This window comes from Xiphophorus hellerii, chromosome 3 (genome assembly GCF_003331165.1).
Source record: "Xiphophorus hellerii strain 12219 chromosome 3, Xiphophorus_hellerii-4.1, whole genome shotgun sequence".
In the NCBI taxonomy this organism is placed as follows: domain Eukaryota; kingdom Metazoa; phylum Chordata; class Actinopteri; order Cyprinodontiformes; family Poeciliidae; genus Xiphophorus; species Xiphophorus hellerii.
Window position 1 is genome coordinate 24,031,057 of NC_045674.1, and position 26,444 is coordinate 24,057,500.

The following is a 26,444-nucleotide window of genomic DNA, read 5'->3' on the forward strand; positions in this document are numbered from 1 at the left end:
CAAATTTCCTCAAAAGACCATACTGTTTATTCAATCATTTAAAGAATAAAACAGAGGTTTCTTTCCATTTTTATGCATTGTTAAACAAAATAAAGAAGAAAACCTACATTTTTGGCATTCATTCCATCTATCTGCAATCAGAAGTAATCAAGCAAAAATCGGATGAATTTTATCAGTGTATTCTGCATTTGAGGACAAGATGAATGAGCCGATAAATAACATTCCAGCAAAGAAATAGGCGATGGTTAAAAAAATGAAACGGGAAAGGACGAAGCTAACAAAACACCGTGTGAAAACGTGGAAGTGACAGACTGAGAGTGGGTCTGCTGGAGAGGGGCCCGGAATATGACCAGACTTCTCAGCAGACTGAAACAGAGCTCAGCGGAGGGGGGAGGCATCCTGCGCTCTAACCACCCCATTTGTCTCGGCACTTCTGCTTCTCTCAGTAGGAGTTCTTACCTCTCAGTCGCCACTGAAGCGTACACCTGGCCCAACACCCCATCATTAGCAGGGAAATTGGGCACAAACTCCCAGACAGAAACTGAAGGCTGAGCGACTGACGACAGCAGGGAGAAAACCACAGACTGTTTATTCCAGTCAGCATAGTTGTTTATAACCTTAACTCTAACGAGCAGAGGACTGCCTTATGTTTTATTTAAAAAAATATAAAATGATGACTTCACTTTTACAGTATTACTGCAGTGCTTCTTTTTGTATTTGCCCATTTTACAACCTTTTCTAATACAAAAACAACAACCTAGTAAACGGTACTGGTCTTTTCATTTTCCAATCTGCAAGGCAAGCTGGAACACATTGGAGAGTTGCTTGAGTACTCTCAAAGTAACACTCTAAAATGATTTTAGAGAGGACTATATAACTGCAATTTAAATCTTTGGAGGCATCGCAAGTCGATTTAAAGAAAACTAGTAATTAAGAAGAAGTGTTATTTACAGCTAATTACCACATTTCTAGAGGATACTTATTTAAAGAGCAGTGATGGGCATTTAAGTGACATTCCTTCCAAAACAGGGTAAAAATATAAAGCATCTATCAGCCTTTGCTTAATCATAACTTGTAGTAATAGTCCATGTAAAGCCTTTTCTTTATTCATCTGATCATTAGTCTATTCAGAGAGGCCTCAAAGTCCCTCACCGTTTCATCAAGTCATCTTAGACAAACAAAAAAAAAAGTTGTGCTTTCTTTAAAATTGTGAAAAGCTGGGTCGAAATACTTCTGTGTATCCTTGAGACGTAAATCGGTTGTTTTTTTCTCGAGCTCTGACGTGAAATCACAGAATGTGCTGTGAAGAGACATTGATCTGGCGAAGGTTATAAACAACATTTTGAAGTGGTGAGATTTCTACAGCACAGAAAAAAGGCACCACTAAAGATTACTTAACAGTTAATTATTTATTTTATTTTGAATTTGAGAACAAACTAATAACATGCATCCACGCTGCAAAGACCAATCTAGGACATAAACACGTTGCTCTTGCTTTATTGAAGCGAATTACATCTCTGTACAGCCAATGATAAAGCATGCAGCTAGTTTTACAGGTTGGAAACTCAACTGAGTACCACTGATCACATCAGAGGGAAATTGAAAAGGGTGCTTATAGCCTTGGGTTACAGTCGTGAGATCCAAAAAGCTTGATTTATATCTCATTACACACCAGCCGAGGTATTCTCTCTACTGGAGGTGAGCTGAAAAACACCAACTAATAAGATACAAGCTGGCGCTGAACCAGACAGGAGGAAGGACATATTACGTTTTCTTGCTCTGTAATTTGACATGTCATAAATGATAAAGGGGGATATAAGATTTTTTTTTTTCATTTCTAATATCTAGTGTTGTGTAATAGGTTCCAATGGAGGTTCCATGCTGGCCAGTCCGTTGTGGTTAGCTGAAATACGGGGGAAAAAAAGAGAGAAGGGGGGAAAAAAATAACAGATGGGCATCCTAAATGAATGGCATATCAATGGAAGAAGGTGAACGAGGCTGATAAAATACCCAGGCTATTACACCTAGTGTAAAGCTGGGTTTGTGTTTGCTCCCCACCTGGGGAGGGCATAGCAATAGGATCAAACAGAATAGGCTGACAGGAGCACCGGGGTGCCTCAGGGCAAGACTTTGCAGTGAAATCTGGGGCACTTCCATTTTTAAGACGGACACATGCAGCTACTTTGGCACATACACCCAACATAAATACTGTTCCTGACCAAGTACAACTATTTTTATAGAAACTGTAGCCTCATTTTCAAAACACCTAGAGTCACACTGATGTTTTTTTTTCCTGTCAGTGTGCAACAAAGAGGATGTTTTGCCTCTGAACCACCAAATGAGATGGTCTGGGTCTCATAATGGTCGATTTCAGTAAGGATAAGCTGACTCTGATACTTGATGGTGTGTTGTGGTAATTAAAAAAAAATTTAAAAAACAAAACAAAACAATAAAAACACACCGGGTGTCATGCATATGATTTCTTTCCATCAATGCACATTAGGAAGTGCGAGGTTAAGTGTGCAGAAATGGAAAAGCTCTCGGGACTTCAGGTATAGGTAGTTTCTCAGACAGCAGTGATGCTCAGAGGATAAAAGCAATTTAAAACCACCTATGTGTTGACCTTTATAATAGCTAATGCAATCCAAATTTTATGAGCAAAACTCTGTAGCATCTGCTGAGTCCCACTCCACACTGCTTTTAATTGTACACTGCTCATGTCTTGTTGGAAAGTTGTTGTCACACTATGTTCAATCTTGCCATGCATGTTGGAATATTGAAAATGTTTCACAGGGATTCGTTCACAGGGATGCAAGAATGGTTTAAAGAACTGATTGTTGCTCTACACTCAAGTTGCAGGCGTTTTAGCTTGGCTACATTATGTTTTTTAGCATCCAAATACATCTGGCGGTCTAACAACGGTCACATAACCTCAAACTAGCTCGTCGCTAAATATTCGAGAGTTCAAACGTGTACGGCGGTCCAGTGTATTATGTGACGGATGTTGTAAATTGGCCCAGACTGGGAAGGTATGATGGTCACATTCAGTTTCTACAAGTGTGCTAGAACCAATTAAACCAGCGAGTATGCTGCAAAGCGGAGGGAGAACAGGCTGACTCAGCAGACAAAGACCCCGGCAGATTGGAACCAGACCCAGTACCTGAGGCAATTATTTGCCTGCGACATGTCAATAAGTTGATGATACTCGGTTCAGACCAGTTGGTTAAAATATTCATGAATTCTGCTCAGAGAATCCTAATTTTATACCATGTTGTATTCTCCCCACAGCTTTCACAAGAAAGTCAAGCAGACAGACAAGCTTTCAAACAAACCACTACACACTGTACTCAGGTCAGCAAAAAAAAATAAGGCATACAGACAATCAAATGACTTTCAGCCTGATAGCTGAACTTAGATTTAGTTGGCTGAGGACACAACAGGCTATTGGCAGTCAGCCAGCTCATCCACCTAAGATCTAATACAAAGCAGAGAGCCTAGTAAATGCCACAGGATCACTGCCTTGTTTTTCATAAACCATGAATTATAGGTGAAGAAAAAAGTAGAAAAACATTCTCAGAGATACACACATGTGTATATCAAGATATATTGAAGTTGAAAAGTCTGTAGAGATCTCAGTCTGTGGAGTGACATGACAAATGTCCAAAAGAAGATTATCTTTAGAGCTATATATATATTAAAAAATCCTGAAAAGAACACAGAAACTTTAAAAACTCTTTTAGACGTTGCAATTAGTGCTGGAAAGATTCCTCTAATGATTCGAGTACCTCGATTATTCAAATTCCTCGAGGAAAATTTACCTGCCTCGGAGCTTCGTTAATTTATGCTTTATTATTTAGCGCACCGTGTTCCGGCCGGGACATTATTTGCGTTGCGCGGAGCTCTGACTTCCGCCTTCGAATTGTTGATGAATGCTAAGTGTTAACGGCATAATGTCCAATTTTCAAGTTGGAAATTATGCTGTGGGGATTTTATTGATTGATGATAACGCCCGGGTTTTCATTGTTTCGGGGGACCAATAAGCATCCTTAAAATGATTCGCGCGATGCCTGGAGTAGGACAGCCTTTCTCCTCCGGGAGTTGCTGGTTGAAAGCGAACGGTGGAAAGAGCGCTGCAGGAATATTTATACAGGTGAGCGGATAGACTGAGCACGGCGGGCGGCTGAGTAGTTGATGGTTACAGTGTAAGTGTAACTTACGGACGAGCCACACAATAAATTTCATATCATCCCGGTCTCAACAAACGAGTGGCGGAAATCATCGTGGCGGTGCATGGCTGGTAGATGAGTTTCTGAGTGTGACAGACGAAGGTGCCGTAAATATCCCGTATTGCTCCCCCCCGTTCTTACGTTAGTCGCCTGGTCTATTTCCTCCCCTCCACCACCATCTTACGTTTGTTCGCTCGCCTGCTCCCCCTCCACTCCAAGCCCCCCACTCCAGACGACATTTCCCATATTCTCAAACCCAAAGCTTGACAGGTATGGGGCAAGGTGAGAATTCATCTATTAAACTGACTGAAGATGAATACATAAACCAAAACCTGGAGTATAGACATTTTTTATAAGTGTATTTGTGAGCCTGCCTCTTTATTATTAAATTGAATATAATTTCAGATTTTTGTATAACTTTTCTTCTGGTTAACTTAGAAAGTGAGCTATTATTGTTACAGGTTAATTTTTTTTAACTGCAAAAAAGTAACTGTTAGGGATGCTCAAAAGTGAAAAATTGGACCGATATTGATATCTGATAGGAAGACCAATGTTATGCCAGATTTACCAATATTTTATTTTATAAAAATTTTTTTCATCAGATTACTCAATTAATCGTAAGAATCATCGATAGATTACTCGATTACTAAAATATTTGTTTGCAACGGCCCAAAATGCTAATGGTTACACATGCAGCAAGAAGAACTATTGGAGAAAGAGGGTTGATGAAAATATAGATTTATGACAACTGATATTTTACCAATATTCTCCTTACAATCAAATTATTTTCCAATATCTTCCAGCTGTAATTGTGTGTTGACAAACACAACACCACGTAGTTTTATTGTATTTTTTTATGTATTGACAATTACTAAAGGTTACTAGCTAATAAGGGGCGGGTGATATGGATTTCAGTTTTATCATTATATTTTGCGAGCCGAGAGATGTTGAAAGGGACAACAGTGACAATTAGAACTGTTAAATACTTTGGCAATTGTATGTCGCAGCAATTGCAGCCCCAAAGACAAATAATGCTCTTGAAAATCATTCTAATTTATAATGTGCTTCTTTAGGTCACCAGTCACATACAGAAGTGTGATTTGTAACACTGAAATGTACACCCCAACTGTATTTCTAAATTTATTGATGTTTATTGATGCTTTCATTGAACAAACAGTGGAAAGAACACTAACAATCCTGACAATAAGGAAAGTTTTGGAGGGTTTTAAACATTAATTGGAATTTATAGTGAAAACGGTAAATCAAAAATTCTTATAAGAAATTTCGATAAATCACGATAAATTATATACGATGCGATAAATGTCCACCCCTTCTTGCTAATACTGTGAAGCCATGATACTGTGGTATTTTTACTCAAGATAATCGGACACCAATCAATGTCTCGAAAGGGACAGCAGCTCTGTTAAAGTCATAGTGACTATAACCAAGCAGCCATTGTATATGCAGTAGCTGAATTTGATAACATTACGACACGGCATCTTTTGTGGCAAAGTATTGGGTTTCAAAATGCAGGGCAGGATTAGACAACCTCCATAGTATTTTTCAAAACACTCAAAATGACACTTTCACTCATGCATTATGAGGGCAGGTGGCAATATTCTGTCAACGACTGCAGCATTAGGTCGAGAACAGTCAATTTAACAATATCGTCAAGGCGAGGAGGAGGTGAGAGAATGCGCCGCCGTTTGCTTTTCCTCATTCATTTCTGCTGCCCCGCTGCCTCTCCAATCAATCAATCTGGGTCCCGAGGCCAGACTGGGAATGAGTCTGCCCATTCCCCTAGTGCCTTCTGATTGTATGTGTGTGTGTGTGTGGGAGACGGCGAAATGAGCAGGAATGGTGTACTTACATGTGACAGAGACAAAGGGAGCGAGTGTTCAAAGGGGAGCGTGTAAAACCATGACAACACGCTGGAAAGGGGGCAGGTTTGATGCGTGTGGCCTGAAAATGGCCTCTGCTGCATGTGTGTGCTGTCCGTCAGCGCTTGTGTCTGCAGTGGCGGCCGTTATTAGCCAGAAGCAAAACCTCTCACCCTGGGTAGTAATGTTAACAGTTATAATCAACAGCGGCACCATCGGCGCGAGCGAACCACACAGTTTATGCTGTAATACTCAATGACACAGGAGGTGAACTGCGATGGACCTCGTAAGATGCTGCAGGCCACAGCGACCGTGTGCAGGCGGCGAGAAGTGTTCTGGTGTGTGCTCGTGTCTGAATGCGAGGATACACATAACTGCGTGTCACAACACATTCTAATCACCACCTTGACAGGGCTGATGAGGGCCTTGCCTGGAAAGCATTGGGCGGTTGAATACACGCACGCACACGAACGTGGGCCAGAGTTGATATCCACCGAGGTCGAGTGGAGCAGAAGAGCAATATAACAGTCTGAAACTTGGAGAGCTGTATTTTCTTCGCCCTCCGTTTCCTGCCTTTATTTTCTGAATGTAGTGAGTGGGACAGGAAACAGAAAATCAACAGCTGAGAAGGGGGACAGATGGGCCAACCAGACTTGAATTAAAAATAATTAGAATTTTGTTTATTTTGATCCTTTATTTGCCTCGTTTCCCCCCACTCTCTCGTTCCCCTTCTGTCATCACAGCAGTCGCAACACTGGCAATGTGCTTTAAGATCTCAGCCACTGTCGTCTAATTTAGATATGGGGATTTCAGACAACCAGTGCTGAACTGATGCTCAGATTATAAAAAAGGGATTAAAGATGATTAAAGATGATGAGTTGTGTTATAGTGGTAAATAAAAAAAATGTAGTGAAGTTTTCATATTCACACCATACAGCTTGTTTCTATGTTGACTCTAGTGCACAGGATAAAACGACAGATCTTGCTGTAAAAGTGTGATGTGAAAGGGAGCTTGTGCGCAATGTACCTAACACTTTATTAGGTACACCTTACCGCTACTGTAATCAGCTAACTTTATTTGTTGTTGCCTCAGAAACTACTCACTCAGAGTGTGTCAATAGACTGGATTTTTGCATTGCTGACCAGTAATCCCCCAAAACAGGAAGAACATTGTGAAATCATATTCATCTTCACAAACATCGGCAATTTTATGACAATTTTATGACATGTCCAGCATGAACCCGGACACAATCTTCACTTGTTCACTCCCCAAAAAACAAACAAAAAAAAACAAACAATTAGCGATTTGTGAAACCTTTGTTAGGAAACTCGTGGAGATCGTAATAATCTTAGAAATGGAAGAATGATTCATTTCTAAGTCTTGCTACTGCACTGAAGATATTTTTGAGATCAACGGAATGATTTCTTTCTTTTTGTTTTGGACGTAAAACAAATTAGTTTTCCAGAAAAGTCCGACCACTATCTTGGTTTAATAAATTATTGCATGTTGCGCATAAAATGTAATAATATTTGTAGGTTTGTTATTTTTTAAAAATTTCAGTCAGCTGGTACTATCAATTTTCAGACATCGTCAAATATGCCATAAAGTTTGGACACTGATGCCAATAAAGATTTCTCCACTAACAATTGAGAATGGTATTAATAACAAAAAATACAAAAAAATAATTTTAAATCCAAATCAGTCAGGGTTATGAATAATGTAAGAAAATTTAAAGTATTTCTACTCTGTAATGACAGAGTCTGGTTTACTCTTTATGCTTGATTATATCCTGAATACGCCACATATAAACTCCCTTTGGTCCAAATGAACAGAAAACTCTATAGTTGGTAGCATCTTAAAGTCTCAATCGGGTTAATATCGCAACACTGCCTTGCATGTTAACAAACCCTCAGACAGCAAAAGAACAAGCTGTTTCAGGAAACTGAAAAGACCAATTCCTTTTTCCGGGCTGGAATTGTGTGCTTGAGAAGCTCAGAGGCTTAGAGCAGATCATGCACATCTTTATTAATACTTTAAAACCAAGAACAAAACAAAAAAAAATAACAAAACAAATGTTTAGGCGCATTACAATTTAAAGACATTTCATCCTACCAGTGTTCTGCTAAGTGAAGAACGGTGTAGTCCCACGGCAGCTCTTATTTCTCCTTCTATCTTACTCTCAGGACTCGGCACATCACCTCTAATTTAATGAGTCTAAACTCTTGACCCATTCATTCAGCACAGCTGAAGCCACACTTTGACTCTGCACTCTATTTCCTAAAGTCATCAGACTCCCATCTGTTTTGTAAGGTGAAAACAGAGTGGCTTTTACCATCTATGTGTTTACTTCCGCTTGTTTTGTTTGGGGTTTTTTCTTCCCTTTAAAAGGCGTCCCTGGGAAGCAACAAGCATTCTATAATACATTTGTGACTTTTTTTCGTTCATGTTTAGATAAATTAAAACACTATGCTGACTACTGCTGCTTATAACAGAGAACAAACATAAATGTCTGAAACTACCTTGTTTCAGTGCTGTTTGCTCTTCCTTATTTAAACTTGTGGCTTTTTGAGTTTAAATACATTCTTCTGAATCCGTTACAAATACCCGCTAATCTGTAGAGTCCTACACCTCGGAGTGCTCATTGATAATCTGTGCACTTCAGGGTCAACATAATTCATTCACAAAGAAAAGCCTGCGTTTGTGACTGGAATGCCGGCTGGCTTCCAAAGCGAAGAGCAAGTGGCCTCGGTAAATAGAAATGAGGACAGAACACACATTCTCCATTAAAAGACAAACACGCTAACATCTTGAGATATTATTTCAGCCGCGATCTGCCACTAAAGACACAATAATTCTACGGGTTGCCAATTTCCATTTTAAGCCACATTTGCTTGGTCGTGTTCCCTCTGTCCCAGTGGCACAAAACAATATGCTACTTAGGCTGTGAGCTGAAGAAACACTTCAAGCTCAATTGCTACCTATCTAAACTAGATGTAAAGCATTCTATTGATGTGTTCTGAATCTCTTCTTTCCGTGTCTCTATATCAAGAAAAAATATCTTTACTTTCAGATGACCAGAATAGCTTCCTTACACCCACATAAACGCAAGTACAAAAGGCCTTTTTTTCTCCAAGAGAACTTTTCACAGCCTCTAAAGTGATTCTGTGCTTCTGTATTCTGGGGTTTTAGGTCCATCCTTTGTGTCAAATGGTCACAAACACCAGGAAAGTGATCAGACTTCTTTAGAGCACCTCGGAACAGAAGCACTGCCTTTATAGTACGTTCTTACCTGTCTGAGTAAAAGGTCTCCTTCGAGATACAGAAAGCCCTGAATGGTGGGTGATGAGAGGTTGACAGAGCAGCTCGGGTTTAGAAGATAGAAAGTCTTACAGTGGCTTCTAGGTATAGCGACAGCTTTTACAGCTGTGAGAGGTAAAAACCAAAAGAGAAACACTAGCCATAGTCCAGTCCACATATACAGTACAGACCAAAAGTTTGGACACACCTTCTAATTAAAATGGGTTTTCTTTATTTTCATGACTATTTATAAGGCAATAAATCCCACTTATTAACCTGACAGGGCACACCTATGAAGTGAAAACCATTTCAGGTGACTACCTCTTGAAGCTCATCAAGAAAATGCAGAGTGTGTGCAAAGCAGTAATCACAGCAAAAGGTTGCTACTTTGAAGAAACTAGAATATAAGGGGTATTTTCAGTTGTTTTACACTTTTTTGTTTAGTGCATATTTCCACATGTGTTATTCATAGTTTGATGCCTTCAGTGTGATTCTACAATGTCAATAGTCATGAAAATAAAGGAAACTCATTGAATTAAAAGGTGTGTCCAAACTTTTGGTCTGTACTGTATGTCTGTATCAACATTTGAATATGCTGGTGCAACAAGAAACAAAACAGTCACCAAGCATAAGTAATAACTGGTTAAATCAACAAAAAAAGGGAGAAAAAAAGGGTAGCTGTGTTAATTGTTAACAACCAAGTTTGGATGTCCTTCACACATGCAGACCATCATACTCGATCAGAATGACGGATGGCTGTGTGTGTTAGACCCCTCTGCCCATTGTGACAGCTGTAACCCCCACATGCCAGGACAAATCACCACCTGCCCCCATGCCAGCCCACAATGTGCCCACCACCAAACTCTCTGATGGGCAGACTGGAGAATGAAAAAGCTGATCTTGTGGATGGTGTTACTGAGGGAGGAAAGCTAAGATTTTGTTGTTTTCAGTATCGATGACCCATATTTTCTATATGTATTTACTGTATTTTCTACAATCATCAAGACATGCCTGTGGTTAAGAGAGCAGGAGACAAAGTCATATTAATAATCAATTATCACACGTGATGGGAAGGCTCCCTAGCTGCTAATGTTCCCTGATGTCCACAAAACATCCTCCATATCTGGTGACCTTAACTGGCTGTTGTGCCTGACTGTATGACACCAACAGGTGTACCACTTCCATACAAATCAAATTATTTAAACCCATTGTGCTCTGCATATGTTTTACCCAAATCCAAACTTCCATCCAAGTAGCTAACCTTATTTTTGGTCACTGAGTATAGTACATTTGACGGGGTTAAAACTGTACCCAAAAGGCCACCAGAGTAATTAAATCTAAAGCTCAAGCCAACTTGAGAATAAAACCAGGAGAAGACAGAACATAAAGGTGTAATGGGTACAAAAATTGTGAATAAAGATCAATAAAATCAATTTACGTATCAAAGCATTTAGGTCTTATTACTGTATCTTTTAATGACTTCATCATAGACTGCTAAATGCAACACTCTACAGTGTGTTGCTCCAGATATCATAGCATGGATCCCAATGTCTTACACAGTCTTTCCTCTCTGGAGAAAAAGGAGGACAGACGCCTTCGCTCTGCGTTTTGTCGGAGCCAGCTGGTGCTGAGGTGAGCTGGGCAGATAGCTTGTCCTCCTGCCACGGCGTTTTTGTCCACACATTCCTTCATCTGTCTAGAGAAGGAGAGCAGTGATAAATGTGGCAACTTGTCGGGAAGTAAATGGTGCTATCGAGTGGCGGTCTGGTCCGGTGTGTCGGCAGAGTCACGGGGCTAATTTTCCGCGGAGTGGCTGTAATGGGTTGTGCGTGTCTATTTGTGTGTTTGCGCCAGCATACCCCACCAGGGTCCATGTTCCACCTGGAACAGTGGATCAGGTGCAATTAATCTTAGTTAAGCAAGCCTTGTGGAGGGCTGCCTTTCTTTCTTGTGCATGCACGTACAAATACACACACCACCACAAGCAGACACACAAACTCTCAGGGATGCAACGAAGAGAGAATGGGAGCTTGGTAAGGCGGCTTCTTTGTGCATGCAACACTGACAAGTTAACCATATGCACTGTTGACAGCCCCGCTTGTCACTTGGTTTTGTTTTTGTAGCGGGAGACGATGAGGAAGGGAAAATGCTGTCACGTTTTCTGCGTATTGCGGTTCATCCTTTTTGAAGGGACAAAAAAGCAGACAAATTTTACTTGATGTCCCTGTCAATATTTTATCTTACGATATGTTTAGTCGCGAGAGCTGACATTATGCTCCAGTGTACACGGCACAATGTGTAGCAGTCTCAGAGCGAGCGATGTCAAGCAAGGCAAGCCAAGTGAAGCAAATTAAGTCAAATACTTCCTGCTACAACTCTTTCCTCCTTCGAGACAGGAACGGAGAGCACAAGCCAGTCTTAGTTTACAAGAGTAGCTTCTTAGACAAGTGTAGCACAGCTGATAACGTTCTATGTAGTTTTCACAGCTTCAAGATTGACTGAATACAAACTATGTGATGTTTTTATGTCATGAAATGGGAGTTTGTTACAAGATTTTGGCCGCAAAAAAAGACCAGGAGTACAAAACAAATACTTTCGGGGTGATCTGACTGACAGCAGGCCGAGAGACTTTCAATTTATGGCCAGAGGGATGGATTGAGTAAACCCATCCTCTCTCCTCCCACTGTTTTCCTGCTCTTCTACTGACAGTCTCCTACGCACAGAGGGAGCCACTGAAAGGTTTCTTCTCCCTGGTTCGACAGGATTCACAGAAAGGACTCCAGTTCTGCCACAAATCCTTAAAATAGGCTTGCTCGTGGTGAAGGGAGCCGGATTGGCGGCCCCTCAGTCGGAGGAACAAACGGGCTTCCTCTCCTAACTTTGGTGAATTTAATCTACAGCTGATCTACTGCACTCAACTTTAACAGAGGATAGTTCACATTAAGACACAAAAGGTGCAATACTTAAACTCCTCTTTGAACATTACAAAAATATAGTACATTTACAAATTTTCTTTTTTTAAAGGAGCAGTATTATCTAAAATTGACTGTTTTGAGCTTTGCATCATGTTACAATGTTATTCCCGCAACAAAAAAATAGAAAATAGAGCGTTGGTGGTGCTTTGATTCTGTCATGCATGTTTGAGAAACCTTTGAATCTCCAGTAGCACCTATTCAGCTGTGCAAGACACTGGTGCAGACCCGTCCCCTGCGAATCCACCATTCAGCTCAATCAGACTAGCCAGCAATTGGCAAACATCTGGTAAAACTGCACATCTGCCAAGCTCATTATGTGGGCTATGTCTTCAAAATGAAGAGGATTTTAAAACACAAACCTTGTTCACAGCCACAAAAGTGAAAATGGATCCTCAAAGGGCCTTTCAGCAAGATAAAGGTCAAACCATGATCCTGCTAAATCAACAAAGAAAAGATCAAGACAGAAAATTAACCTTTCTTCCACATCTGTGAATGCTATAAATGTCCAAGTTGTGAATATATTTTTGTTTTTGGGTGTAACCGCTGTGGCATAATCCCAGTTTAGGACTTGTTCAGGAACACAGTAGTGCATCTTTACTGGAAGGGGTAAAGACCTGTATATTAACAAAGAATGGCCATGTTCTGTGACGTTTCATCCCAAAACTGCCCTGTATTCCCACATATTTAGAACCACAGTACATATATTTACAGGTGTTTCTCTATTCTAGCCTCCCCCATTCAGGACTATCTGTTCAGAACAATTAATTGCAGCAACACCCACATAATTTGTCCCGACAAAATCCCATGTGTCTACATCTGTGTGCAGCTACAACTGTCAGACTCGCATGAGTAAACAACGGCCCACCTGTGAATAGCGCGGCTCGACTGAGCGGCGATGAAAAGGACGCACTTCAAATATGCAGACATCTCAGGTCAAAGCCTTCCAAATGTTCGGGCCAGACGATGCTGCGTAACACCCAGGGGTTGGATTAGCATTAAAACTGTTCAATAATTTAAAAAAATGTTGGCAGACAGAAACATAAGGGTAGAAAAAAAGGCTACCTCCTGCTCCACTAGTTTCCCATTGTGTCTTTTTAGAGGTGGGAATGTGTTTATTCCTCTAACTTAAGTCACGATTATTCCTCGACCATCTGTTTTCTAATTGCCATGCCCATGTTTTACTAGTTTTTACACCCACTGATCAACCTTAGCTGGCCATCCTCTCCAATCCAGACTCTCCATCATTCTCACTCACCCTCATAACTTCTTCTCTTTACCCATCCCTCTCACCCATCGCTCTTCCCATCCTGAAGTCTCTCTCTCCCCTATTTTTCACATCCTTGTCGAATTCTCCTCTCTTCCTTTCCTGTAACCCCCTCTAAGTCCCCACAGCCCACCTAGATAATGCATTCTAACCCCCCCCTCCACATACCAAATTTAATGTGGGGCAGCATTGTGATGAGATGAGGGAGCAAATGAATAAAACAGTGGAACCGGTGCTGATGACGACTGCGCTCGGGGGACTTGCACTCCTGATTTATAACACCAGGTGAACGGTGAGGAGCGGGCGGAGGTATGGCTCGGCCAGATTTACATAACAGTTAAAGAGAAGCACACTTTAAACCGAAAGAAGAAGGTATTTGCTGACAGGAACGTTTTTTTTTTGGTAGATCTGGAATAGACCCAGGTTCCCACCAAGAAAAACAACAACAAAATCCCCCTGAAGCATGACAGTGCAACTTTAATGCATGTGCATTTCCCTTAAAGGTGGGCTTTGAGTGATTCCTAATTAGCCACTGTGAGGGAGGGTGGGAAGAAACGGAGGAAATCAATTCCCCATTTGGGGCAGGTAGAATGATCTATTGAAGGGCTCACCCCCAAGACAGGCCTTATCAGAATGATAGTCCTCCAACTTTTCAGACAACACATACGGACATGCTTCGTTGCATACTGAGAAGTGTTTGAGATTGTGTGTGGGGGGGGGGGGGGGGGGGGGGGGGGGGGGGGGGGGGGGGGGGGGGGGGGGAGTGGAGGGTTCATGGCAGGGAAGGTTTTAATCCCCCTGACTTTAATTAACCCGCCATGAACGCGGCTGCCACCAATGACAGCTGAGAAAAACCAAGGGCTAACCTTGCAGACCTTAGCAGAGGAAAACATTGATATAATTGGACAAAATGAGTTCTGATCGTCTTCTCACCCGTGCTGCCTTGTGGCTGTGGTTTATGAAATTTTATTTATTTTAAGAAATTCAAAACCTATCCAGTTAACATTTTTAATTTTGGTTTGGCCTTCTGAGACTTTAATACCATAATCAATTATTGATTCACTGTCGGGTTAAAAAGAACATTTTACTTAGATCGTGCCCATCTACTGCTGAGTTTGTAATCATGCCTTGTGAGACTGGTCATCAAGAAGGAGTTTAAAATAAAAAGTATCAGGTACTCTGAATTATATAAAACACGCTGCTTCCAAAGTACAGCAAGGAGACCCGTTTGCGCCAGACTGCAACTGAAATGAATTTGGCCCCTTAGCACAGATGGTTGATTCAGCCTATTTTTAATTAGGGTGAAAATATAACCTACCAATTACAATTTTCTTACGATCCAAAATGTGAATTACAAAGTGTTTGTTTTCATGAAAATGCCTTTCGCATCAATTTGACATATTCTGATTGTTTCGCAACAAAAAAATGTATGAATAGTATCTCAGAGGGACACAGAACTCTTGATTTAGAAACAAAAATAGAAAGTTGAGGAATTCCATGAAATGGTCAAGACTTGAAGGATTTATGCTGTTTATTATTTTATTAAATCAAGAAAGTGAATCATCCTGTTGATTCATGTGCTTAAAGACCAAAAATTGTGAAAGAAAATTGGCCTGGTTGTCCCATGTCTGTTTGTTTGACTTCTACATCTTTAGTTGTGCATACTATTTGATGATCTGACAAATTTGACTTTTCCCTAAAAATATAAATGTTTTCATCTTTTATGGTAGTGTTCACATTAAGAGAGAGATTGTGTTTGCCACTGCAGACTCCTGCATGTCATGTGACCTTCTCTATATCTTAAAACATCGCTGGTAATGCAGGTGAGAGCTGTGCCAAGAGAAGCCGAAACACTAGCCATTAAGTTGTAAGATGTTCAAATCCAAGTTTATGGAGTATGTGAATACATTTTAAAGCAGGTTTTGCTGACAGATGATGAAGTTTACATCTGCTGTAAAAATGTTCTAAGCCAAATTGTAAAAAAGTAAAAATAAAACATTTTTAACGTTAACGTTGGCCTAGCACTTTGGCAAACTCCACCACATAAAAAAGGTGAACGGGGTTTCTGAACACTGCAGCATGTGTTGAGTCAGAAGCACCTGTACAAACATAAGGCTGCTCAGCAGAATTACCCGCTGGATAAAATATCTGTCACTGTCATCAAGAGCAGCTCCTGAAGCTGGAACAGAGTCAAAATCTTAAAGTAGACCACATACTGATGAAATGTAGAATATTATTCTACTGCACTTTAAAGCAAATGAATTTTCTAACATATATGTGGAACTGATTCTGAAGAATTATCTGACTGGGATTGTAATGACTGAAACAACAACAGAAAAATAGTAATTATGACATCCCTAATTTAAACAAAGTCAAATTGAATTTGCCTACATATAAGTTGTGCATAAGAGTTTGACTATTTCAGCAACTATCATCTAAGCTGGGAGTGGGCATTCATGGCAATGAGTGTCAAACATGAAAGCTAAATGAATGTGTGCTGTCCAGAGTCTGAATGCATGGGATTTCAATGCTGTATAACATACTGTGTTTAAGCGAAATCCTTTTCAAAACTATGCCATCACACGCTGATTTTATAATGACAGCTGCTATTCAATATGTTGTGCATATTGAATAGCACAACACAAGTGAAATGCAAATCAAGAAAACATAATATGCACAATAACAAAGGCCAGGAGGCAGAGAAACTATTCGCAACTGTCTTGAGGAGAACAGCCATCACTGAGCTCCAGTATAAAATAGACTTCAGTTACTTCTGCTTTGCCAACACAAATTACAGAACCAATAATATTGAGTATACTGCAGTAGATCAGCAGCTACTTTGTCATTTTCAAATCTTTATGCAGCAATCTACTGAGGCTTTTCTACCTTTCTAGAAATCCCTGGAGCAGATCTCATTTTTGCTTGTTTTTATTATTATTATTATTATTGTTATTTCAGCTAGCAACTGAGAAATCCAATGTCCCCATAATTTTTTCATATTTAGGATGATCAGAAACCAGACATTTGTTATTGGGATTTTATGTTTTAGACTAAGCTGTGAATAAATTTGAAGTCAGTTTTGGAAACAGCAAGTTTGCATGTTTGTCTCCTACATGGTTTATGGAAAACCGCCATCGTTTTTTAAACTAACCCAGCTTTGTGGTTGTAATGTGCCATGTGAAAGTGTTTAAGGATTTACAAGTAAATGAAAGTACTGACAATAATATGTTCTGTGATTCTTGCTAGATATTTGTTTCTGAAATCAGAAGAAATATGTAATAGTACCCTTCCATTAACTGAGTTTTAAATCAGCGCCTGCAGATCTCTTGCAGGATCACATTTCTTTCTTTAGAAAATAAAAAAAAATAAAAAACACACCACAAAAAATCCAAGTTGAAGCTATGTGGTTAATTGGTTTGCTGAGAATTTAAACTGAGGCAGCAGGAGTGACATAAACAACAAACACCAAACTGAGACGAGGGTGCCAATCATCAAAATCTATCTCGTTAATGACTGCAGGTTGTTTACACATGAAGAGGACAGCTTGCTTTCTTCTTCTTTTTTTTAATTATCCATCTTGCTAGAACTGGAGTAGCTACCTGACAGTCAAACATCCAACCTAAATGCTCTTTGGAGAAAAGAAGACCATTAGCTGTTGTCTGAACCGCCTTTTCTACAAAAACACATGTCTAATTACGGACGCGGCGCTCTTTGCAAAACAAGTCTGGACGAAACCTGATTGTTTCGCCAGCCTGACAACTGCTCCCATCTTCTTGACCAATGAGAAGCGTGACTTGAAGCTGGACAGAGAATTTGGCGGCTAGCAGCACCTGCGTTGGGCAGATAGCTTGTAGCTTGGCTTGAGGCAGAAGAACAAGCAGAAGGAAAGGGGCTGGCAGCTAACTTTGGAGAGGGAAAACATGAAACGGATAGCACACAGATGTAAAATGTACAACATGCAATGATATTACAGACACCAAGAGCCAGTCTGTTAGCAAAGTTTGACGCTTGTACCATATTTGTTATTAGAGGGGGATTCTTCTAATCAGACAAACAAACAATCCAAATAATTGTGTCCTTGGCGGCGGGACTATAGTGGGCTTCCCAACGAGAAAAAAACAAACAAAAAAACACTGAAACAAATGACTTCCAGCAAACAAACTGATCCATTTCTGGGATATGATTATCCCAACAGGACATTTGCTGGGCACTTCAATTTTTCTCTCCAACAGTAGATAAATAATTACCCCTCATGGGGGCGGGGGAAATGGATGGAGGATTTGGTAACACACAAGGTAGAAGGTGAGCCTGTGATTTCAAAGAAGGAAAAGGGAAATAGAATTGAAGAGCAGAGGCACCGCTTACATGTGGCGAGTCTGGAAGGAGAGAAAAAAAGGGGGAGTTAGAGCAGTTATAGATGAAAGGTGTGAGAAAAAAAGGAGAGAGGTCTCATTTCACCCTGTCTGCAGGATGCTTCCTCCTGCAGATGAATGGGAGGAGGAGGAATTGGTTTGATAAAGTGACCCCCTTACAGACTGAAGAAAATGACAGCACCTTGTCAGTTTGATACATCCATAATATTAGTCCTGCGAGGCGTTTTTATCTGGGACGCCACGTTTGAGCTATTTACACAACTTACCTAAAGACGATTTAAATATGCGTCTGCCACACAGATGGTGGGAATCAGATATTTATATTTATGTAGTAAAAAATCTTTTTTTTTCTACCATCTGATATTAACTATATTTTATGATTTCAGCTCAGTATAAAACAGCACTTTTTTTCTATTTGTTAAATGCCAGAAATATAAGAGAGATGTATTTTATTTTACTTTACATATTCCTTAGCAGAGATAGTAGAATTGGTTTGAACAATATCACCCGGTTCAAGCATTTTTTCACTAGTCTTGATTAATTTCCCCCCAGAAAGAACTCAGAAATCCAATCCTTTTCTAGTGGGTTAATGCACCGTGTCTGTAATTCTCACAAAACAGTACCATGTGGAAGAGCTTACCGAGTGCATAATAATAAAGATGTTAGCTATTCTTAAGGCACAGGCTGTAAGGAAGTAAGTAGCTATTTAAAAAGTGTACTTTACTTATTTATCTACAAAGTTAGGTTAGCGGTCCTTTTTAGCTTTACCCAATAGGCCAAGACTTCATTGGCTAACAGAAAATGTCCTGTTTTTTAGCATTTGCTCTTCTAACCTGCATGCTTTATTTGAGAAAATCATCAGCTTTACAGAAATCTAAAGGTAAGATACACATGGAGACTTCTGTCTGCAAATCTGATGCTAACTATCTGGCCAGTGGGAGCTAGCATGTAGCAGGCTTCAAACAACAGGAGTGAATAAGAGTCGCAACGATGAAAAAATAAATTAATCCAAGAGAATGTAGCAGAAGAACAATAAGACTCTGTGTGTGTGTAGGAGGGTCACTATATTATATTTAATGATCAATTTATAGTCTGATCATGAGCTTCTTGATCCTAATGAAATCAAATCTTGAAATGCCTAAAGATAAAGTCACGCACAGAGTGGGAGGCAAGTGCTGATCTCGATGGAAAAATAAATAAATAAAAGTAAATAATGAGTTTGCTTCCAAAAGCAGACAGAGCGCTAAGGAGAAACATATTTTACCTTGTTAGAGTTATTTTAACAACAGATGGTTGCGCAGCAGCCTTACTGAGTAAATCTGCTTTATGTGAAAATCAATCTTTAGCAGATTACTGAGACAAAGTAAGACTTACAGTAACCTAATTTTATTCTGGCCTGTCAATAACTCACTCATGGAATAACGTATGATAATTATGTGTGCTGAGTCACACCTCATTAGATCTGCCATTGATGAAGTCTGTCCCTTTAAACAGTGAAAGCATTGAGGAGGAGAAATGAGGGCTCATTTCTGTCTAATTTTATGAACTGACGTTCATTTATGTGAAGGAGAGGAAAAATACGGCACGCTGTATTAAAACCAAGTCTGTCCAGCGAAGCCAAAGAAACTCATAATCAGGCTCCAAACTCTATATCCAATCAAATCACTGAAGATTTGGTATAAGAAACGAATCAGCTTTTACAATATTTAGCTTTAAGTCCATCCAGTGTTCCCGGCATACATTTTATATCAGATTCCCTGGCTAGCTAGCCAATGTCCTCCTCTTCAGTATTTCACTTTTATCCACTTCACTTCTCCCGAGTGTGAAATCCAATTGTAAAAACCCAAAGGTGTGAGCAGCTGCCATTAAACACATGAAAACATAAAGCCCATGGCAGGACATGAAATGATGACAAGACAAATGTCAGCAACACTTCTAAAAAGAAAAAAAAAAAAGGAAAGAAAAAACCATGAATGCTGGACCAGTTGAGGCTAAAGAAAACCGACTGAGCTGACAAGAGCGATATGGATAAACGGTAAGCTTAAGCTACCCAGCTTCATTTAAGAAGCTGAATGTTGTGGAACAAATTTATGGCTTTTTGTTTATTTATTTTTTAAAGTCCCATTTGCAATTGATTTAAGTTAACATTTTTATTGCAGCTGCAGAATAAAAAAACCCACAGAAACCAGGTTGCTTTTACTGCAAGTCTCTCAGGGGTGGTGGGGACATTAAAATGACTACTTTCCACAGCTTCATTCATGCCAACATCCTTAATAATCTCTCTGTTCCAGGATGCAGCTTCTTTGTAATGCTTCGTCACCGATGCTGCAACAAAAAGACGCGGAGCACGTATTTTATTAGCATGCTCCTCGTGTGCCTCCGTTGCTCAAAATGCCTCGAGAGTCACCGGCTGGAGCGGCACACATCTCCCTCTCCATACGTTTAGTCGATGATGGAGGGACGGGGTGGGCAAGGACATGGCAGATAGGACGACTGGTGTCCAAGCCAAGGTTCTTTATTATTCTTTTTTCCTCATTGTTTTCTTTCATCCGAGGCTCATTCTGCCGCGTGCGCGTGATTACTAGTTCTCCTTCTAGCTCTTCGCTCATTTTGGTCACACTTGCTGCCGCCGGCTGCCCCGTGAGCGTGGCTCCACACTGGCACCTGTTGATGAGTCGGCGGCATAGCACATGCACACACACACAAATGGGCACAGAAACAAGCTTGCTTGCAAACACGGAAATTGATGAATTAAAAAAAAATATATACGTCAGTCGTAAAGGTTGTCAACCCAAACCACTGTTCCTTTTGGAGACACGTAGCAGGAGCGACGGTGAGTCAGATTTACACACACACACACCCTGATCCCAGCAGAGAGACAAGCCGACCTCGGAGGCAAACAGTATCCAGGGAACATGATGCTGCCAGCTAGGAGAGCGTCAGCTGCTCAGCCGAGACTTTCTGCGTCCAGAGGTTAATAATTAACTCGGTAAGCATCGGCGTTGATACAGACGGAGCTGCAGCAATAGAAAGATATCATTCACCTCCTGCGATTCCAGTGGGAGGCTCGTAATGCAGCAGTTCAAAGCTTCTCCTAGAAACACCCAGGCTGGCAGAGGAAGGTTAGGATGATGAACCGTAAGGAGGCTCTGCTTGATAAACTTCACACGACCAGCAGAGAGGATCACTGATGTTTCCCTCGGGAGGGCTTAGAAGATCTTCTATCAGAGCAGATCTCCTACACATCAGATCCATCCTTCCAATATCTCAGATACTACAAGAGAGGCCAAAAGCTGTATAAGAAACACATCACAAAACACTTTTTCGCTGTAACAGGACCCCAGAGTGTGGTGGCATGCATGCAACTAAAGATATAGAGGTTTAATTTTTCATTGTTTGCGACATTTCAAAACTTAATGCTTTCTTTCTGTTTCCATCCGCTAAGGCCGGTACTGGTGCGATTGTTCGCCTGTGCTCAGCTCTGACCCTCTAGAGAGGAACATGTTTTTAGATACTTAATTCAATACATGAAGAGCAAAAATCATGTCACAACACTAGGTTCCTTTAAATCAAGGCTAGTTACTGTATGATGTTTTTATGGTGTAAAGGACTTTGAACTATCTTGTTGCTTAAATGTGCTATTCTAATAAACTTGACTAGAACCCAACAGGATGAAGTGAAATAGGGCTGCATGATATTAGAAAAAACACAACCAAATATCACATCCAAGCAGACCTACCAATTGCCACATTGCAGTTGTTCATATTGCTATGACAACTGTATTTCAATAGTGTTCAGCTTGAAAGTCAAAATTTGAAATGTAGTTTTTAATGTTTTTCTTTCTGAATATGTTATCCACTAAATCTGGACAGAAACCGCACAATACTTTCAGTAGTTGCATTCAGCTCCAGCTCAAACTGTATACCTGTACATCTCAGGGTTCAATAATTCACAGCTCACACATCATGGTCGCAGACTGTACGACCTTACTGCTCACACTGTATGCGACACATTGAACTCTTGAATCTGGAACAGCAAAGAAGAAGAAAAACAGAAATGCGGAGACGCTTGCCAGTCTGTGTTTCAAAAACTTTGAAAATTTTCCTTTTTTCGCTTCCGTTTCAGCAGCCTGAGAGGTTCAAGTAAATTTGGCTCGTGGCACTTCTTCGACAGCAACACGCCGATCCCTCATCTCACACTGAGGAATGATGAGCCACAGAGGCCATGTGTCAACAAAAGGCCAAAACATTTAGACCTTTTGCTAAGCCAGTTAACCCAGAATATGTGGGTTTGATGCAACAAGGCAGCCAAAACTAATATAGTGGATTTATTGCAACACATGTATCCAAATCCACTCTGGCAACAGTAATTTTGTATCAGCATTATGATCCAAGATGCTTAAAATAAATTTTAAAAAATAGGGCTGACAGATATCAGGAACGCATGTAATCAATCATGAAAAAAAATTGCAATGGCTGCATACTGCAATATTGAGTGATTACTAATCAACCAAATTTTCCTGGTGTTTTTGTTTCCTTTGCATCATTACATTGTTTAAACTCGCTCTGCAGGCATTGGATCGTTACAGATCTCCTTCTTTGGAGACATTTTAGTGCAGGAAAGGAGAAAATATGAGACTGATGTTTGCAGAGCAGCTTCAGTAAACATTGAGCGCAGAAGAAGTGGTTTGGGACCATTACAGTAGCTGTAACTGAGGAAACAACTCCACAGCTCTACAGAGGAACAAGATGAAGCTTCAGGAAAAATCAGGAAGGAAAACTGGAAGACCTTTAACCTGCAAAGGGACTAAATGGATTTGGACATTTCAGCAGCTTGTTTTATAGAACCTGACGTAAGGTACTCCTAGTAAATTTAGAATCAACAGAGATGGATCCCTGCTAATGCTAACACTGCTTACAGGTATAATCACTAATAAACATTAAGAACAATTTTAAAGACTGCCAGCAACATATACTGGCTCTGCTTTACGGAAGTAGTAGATGTTACTTCTGATTTCAGAGTCACCTCCACTCATAAATATTTAATGACTGGAAGTGGAGCTGCTAGGTGGGTGTTTGTTGCTGGATGTGGAAATGCTACGATATTTTACCAACAATGGAGTCCAATAAGTAAGTGTATACAATAACAGTTTTTTTGTTTTGTTTTCAAATACCGTTATGTTCTAGATTCAAGTTCGGGACGGGAAAAATTGGTCCCAAAGACTGAAAGCAGCGTTCACTGTTCTGAAGTCTCTGTTGGTGTGATTTTTATTTTTCCCCAATTCATTTACAAAACCAGGGAAAAAAGAAACAACAGGAAATTTCAGCAGATCTTTAAATCCAAATAACCTGACTGAGAGCAAATATCATTGTTATTCATTTATTTATGAATCCACCAGCGACTGACTTCCAACAGCACACCATTTTTGTGAATCTTTTTGCAGCATAATGTACCAAAATGCTTCAGTTTGCAAAACAACTTTGGTTTAACAAACTGATCATGAACAACTCTTAGCAAATAAAAACTGAGCAAACACATCCAAACAACTCAGCTTCTTGGAAGGTTGAAAGGTAGATGCCAAGGTCGACTTGCAAAGGCCAAATATTTAATACAAGTAAAATATCTGTAGACTCAAATATTACTCAACATTATAAACATTTTAGAGAATGATCAATATAACCTTATTGTTAACTCAGCTGTTGTTTTAGAAAATCATACATTTTTTCATCAGTATTATTATGCAACGCCAGTTTCGGCCTGGAGCGTAACACTTCAGCTCTGGCTTGTGCTGCAGGTGTGCAGAGGTTTCGAGGCGGCCCACTCCAACGGCAGCACAGATGAAGCGCCAACAATTAGCCGCTGCAGAACACGCGGCGCAGGCAGCTGACTGGCCCAGCTGGTCAGCTGTTTGCGTGGGCAGATAATTCAGACTGAAGTACAGGAACAAAATGACCTTATGTACAAACATAAAATCAACTTACTGTGATTTTAAGTTGAAACAGCCTGATCAACTGTTTTTACTTCTGTCACTGTCTCAGGTTTTGATTTAGAATCCCAGCAACACAGAGTGGAGAGAAATCATCTCCTGGAGGACAAGGAACCTGCAATTCGTGGTGTGATCTAATATCCAACGGCATGCTCTCAGTTAGGAGAGCAAAAGTTGGCAGGAACTAGAGAAACATTGTGAATTTGGTGCCGCACCGTCAGATCACCTGGAGCCTGTCACCTTTTTCAGATGGATCGGGATCCGTTGGGAGGAATTCTGTCCCGGCTCTGTGAATCTGCCAGGAATCGCAGTGAGGCCGTCGTCGTTGAAGCCCTCGTTAACTTAAGAGTGGCAGATGGGAAACCCAGCCCTTCAAAAGTCAGTATCCCAACAAGCTTTGGCTTTCAGCGATGCAGAAACACACAGTGGGCCAGCGTTCCTTACACTAATGACCTTTAGCTACCAGTGGTGAATGTGTATCCTTCCTCGGTTTTTGGCAGCTGCTCATTAGCAACCGAGGCCTGTTAGACTCTCCTCCCTGTTCGCCTTTCCCTGCAGCTGCTCGCCTCCCTCAGATCAGCTTGCAGCGGGATATGTTGAGCCTAACTGGGAGCTGAGAGGAGTAAGGCTCTGGCAGAGGTCAGAGGGCATGGTGGCAGGAGGGTAAGAAGGGGAAAAAAATGGATGTTTGCAGACGGGGAAGAAATGAAAAGGTGTCGAGAGTTGTCCAGAATCAGATCTCAGGGACTCGAGTACTGCATGTTTTAGAGGCGAAATCAAGTTGATTTCCCTTCCACTTCACAATTACACACCTTGTCTTGCTCTATCAATTTAAATCCAAGCAGAAATTCAAAGTACGACTTCTGATTTGGTCAAATTTTACAAAGTTCAACAGATGTGAATACTTTTGCAAGACAAAAATAAAAAAGTATTCATCACAGTGATATATTTTTACCTCTAACCCTCATGGTCTTACTCTTAGCTAGCTTAGCGCTAAAGAACAGAAGAGCTAATCCTCAGTTGAGCATCACTGTAGAGTGAAAACTTATGTTGAGCAACTCTCGCTCCGTTTTGTGAGCCAACAATGAGATTCAAACCCGATAAACGCTTTGACCCGGCTGCCGCTCACCGTGATCAGATAAAGTAAACTATTCCAAGTCCAAAAATAAAACCATATTTTCCACAGAAACGTCTCAAATTAACGCTCCCGCCGCCATCTGGTATATCAACCCGAGAACTTCGGAGCTAATTAAAAACCTAATCATCCCAATTTGCGGTTTATAACCACTGCACGGTGGAATTTAAATGACAAAGGCGCCGATATCAGTAATGAATGGAACAAGGAAGTGGTGAAATGTTACTGGAGCATTCAAATATGATGATCTCATAAATTTGTCGTCGATCGTGCGGCCACGGCAACTCAGCTGAACTTCCCCGCGGAGCTGGCGCTCGCTTTTCAGCCTCTGAGCTCATCGCTTTCGGTTACCTTCATCAAAGTCGGCGTCATCCTCGGTGTGCTGCGGGAACGGGAAGCAGTTAGTGATCTCCAGCCGGTCGTCTACCACCAGGCCCAGCAGGACGCCCTGAACCACCTCGCTGCCCTGGCCCTCTTCCTGGTAGTGCTTAATAATCTTCAGCACCACCTGCGAAAGCAGAGGGAAAGAAGAAGAAAACAAAAGAGGCAAACATCACTCAAACTATTTAACTAGAGCAAGTGGAAATAACTGAAAAGGCAAGTTATTGAGGTCTTTTTTTATTCCCTAGCAAGAAATTTTATTTGAATTCCTGACCTGGATTTTCATTTCCTCCTGTTTCTACTTTATTATCCACCGATTTGTGTCATCAGGTTTAAATACGTCTCTGCTTGTCAGGTAGATTTATCCTGATTAGTGTGATTTAAGAGCATTACTGCCCTTTTTCAAAAGTTAAAACGATTCCATTTCTTCCTCATCTTCTGCAGAAGAGCTGCAGTGCAAACAAATTAAGCCTTTTTAATTACCATAAAAAAGGACAATACAGACAAGAGCTCTGTGACCTTTGAATATAGTTAGCTGTTTTGTGAGAAGTAGATATTGAACAAATGACCTAGTTAAATAATGCATTGCTCAGTGAAAGTAATCCATTTTTCATTAAGGATCATGTTAGGAGTTCCTTAAAACACACACACACACAGCATTTCTAAAAGGAATATTTTCATCCAGCACGTTGGAAAATCTAAATACTGAAAACATGAAGAATTATGTACCACGACTCCAGTCAGACTACTATAAAATGTTAATAAGCAACGTGGGAATCCTTGTACACAAGCCTTTTAGAACAAAGAAAGCATTTTACTCTGTCTAAATGTGACAAACATGTCGGGAATTTGCAGCAAACGCGACATGACGCCGAAAAAGTCCACAAACGTGGCTTCTCCCGATGGCTTCCCAAATAAACCAACAA

General features: G+C 40.5%; 1 protein-coding gene across 1 annotated transcript in view; it reads right to left on the bottom strand.

Annotated features, from left to right (window-relative positions):
* Positions 1-26,444, bottom strand: part of LOC116717486 (eukaryotic translation initiation factor 3 subunit H) — an 81,898-nt gene that overhangs the window by 46,396 nt on the left and 9,058 nt on the right. Inside the window, exon 2 of the mRNA XM_032558915.1 lies at positions 25,489-25,645. Coding sequence (XP_032414806.1) covers positions 25,489-25,645 — 157 coding nt within the window. The remainder of the gene's footprint in view (positions 1-25,488; positions 25,646-26,444) is intronic.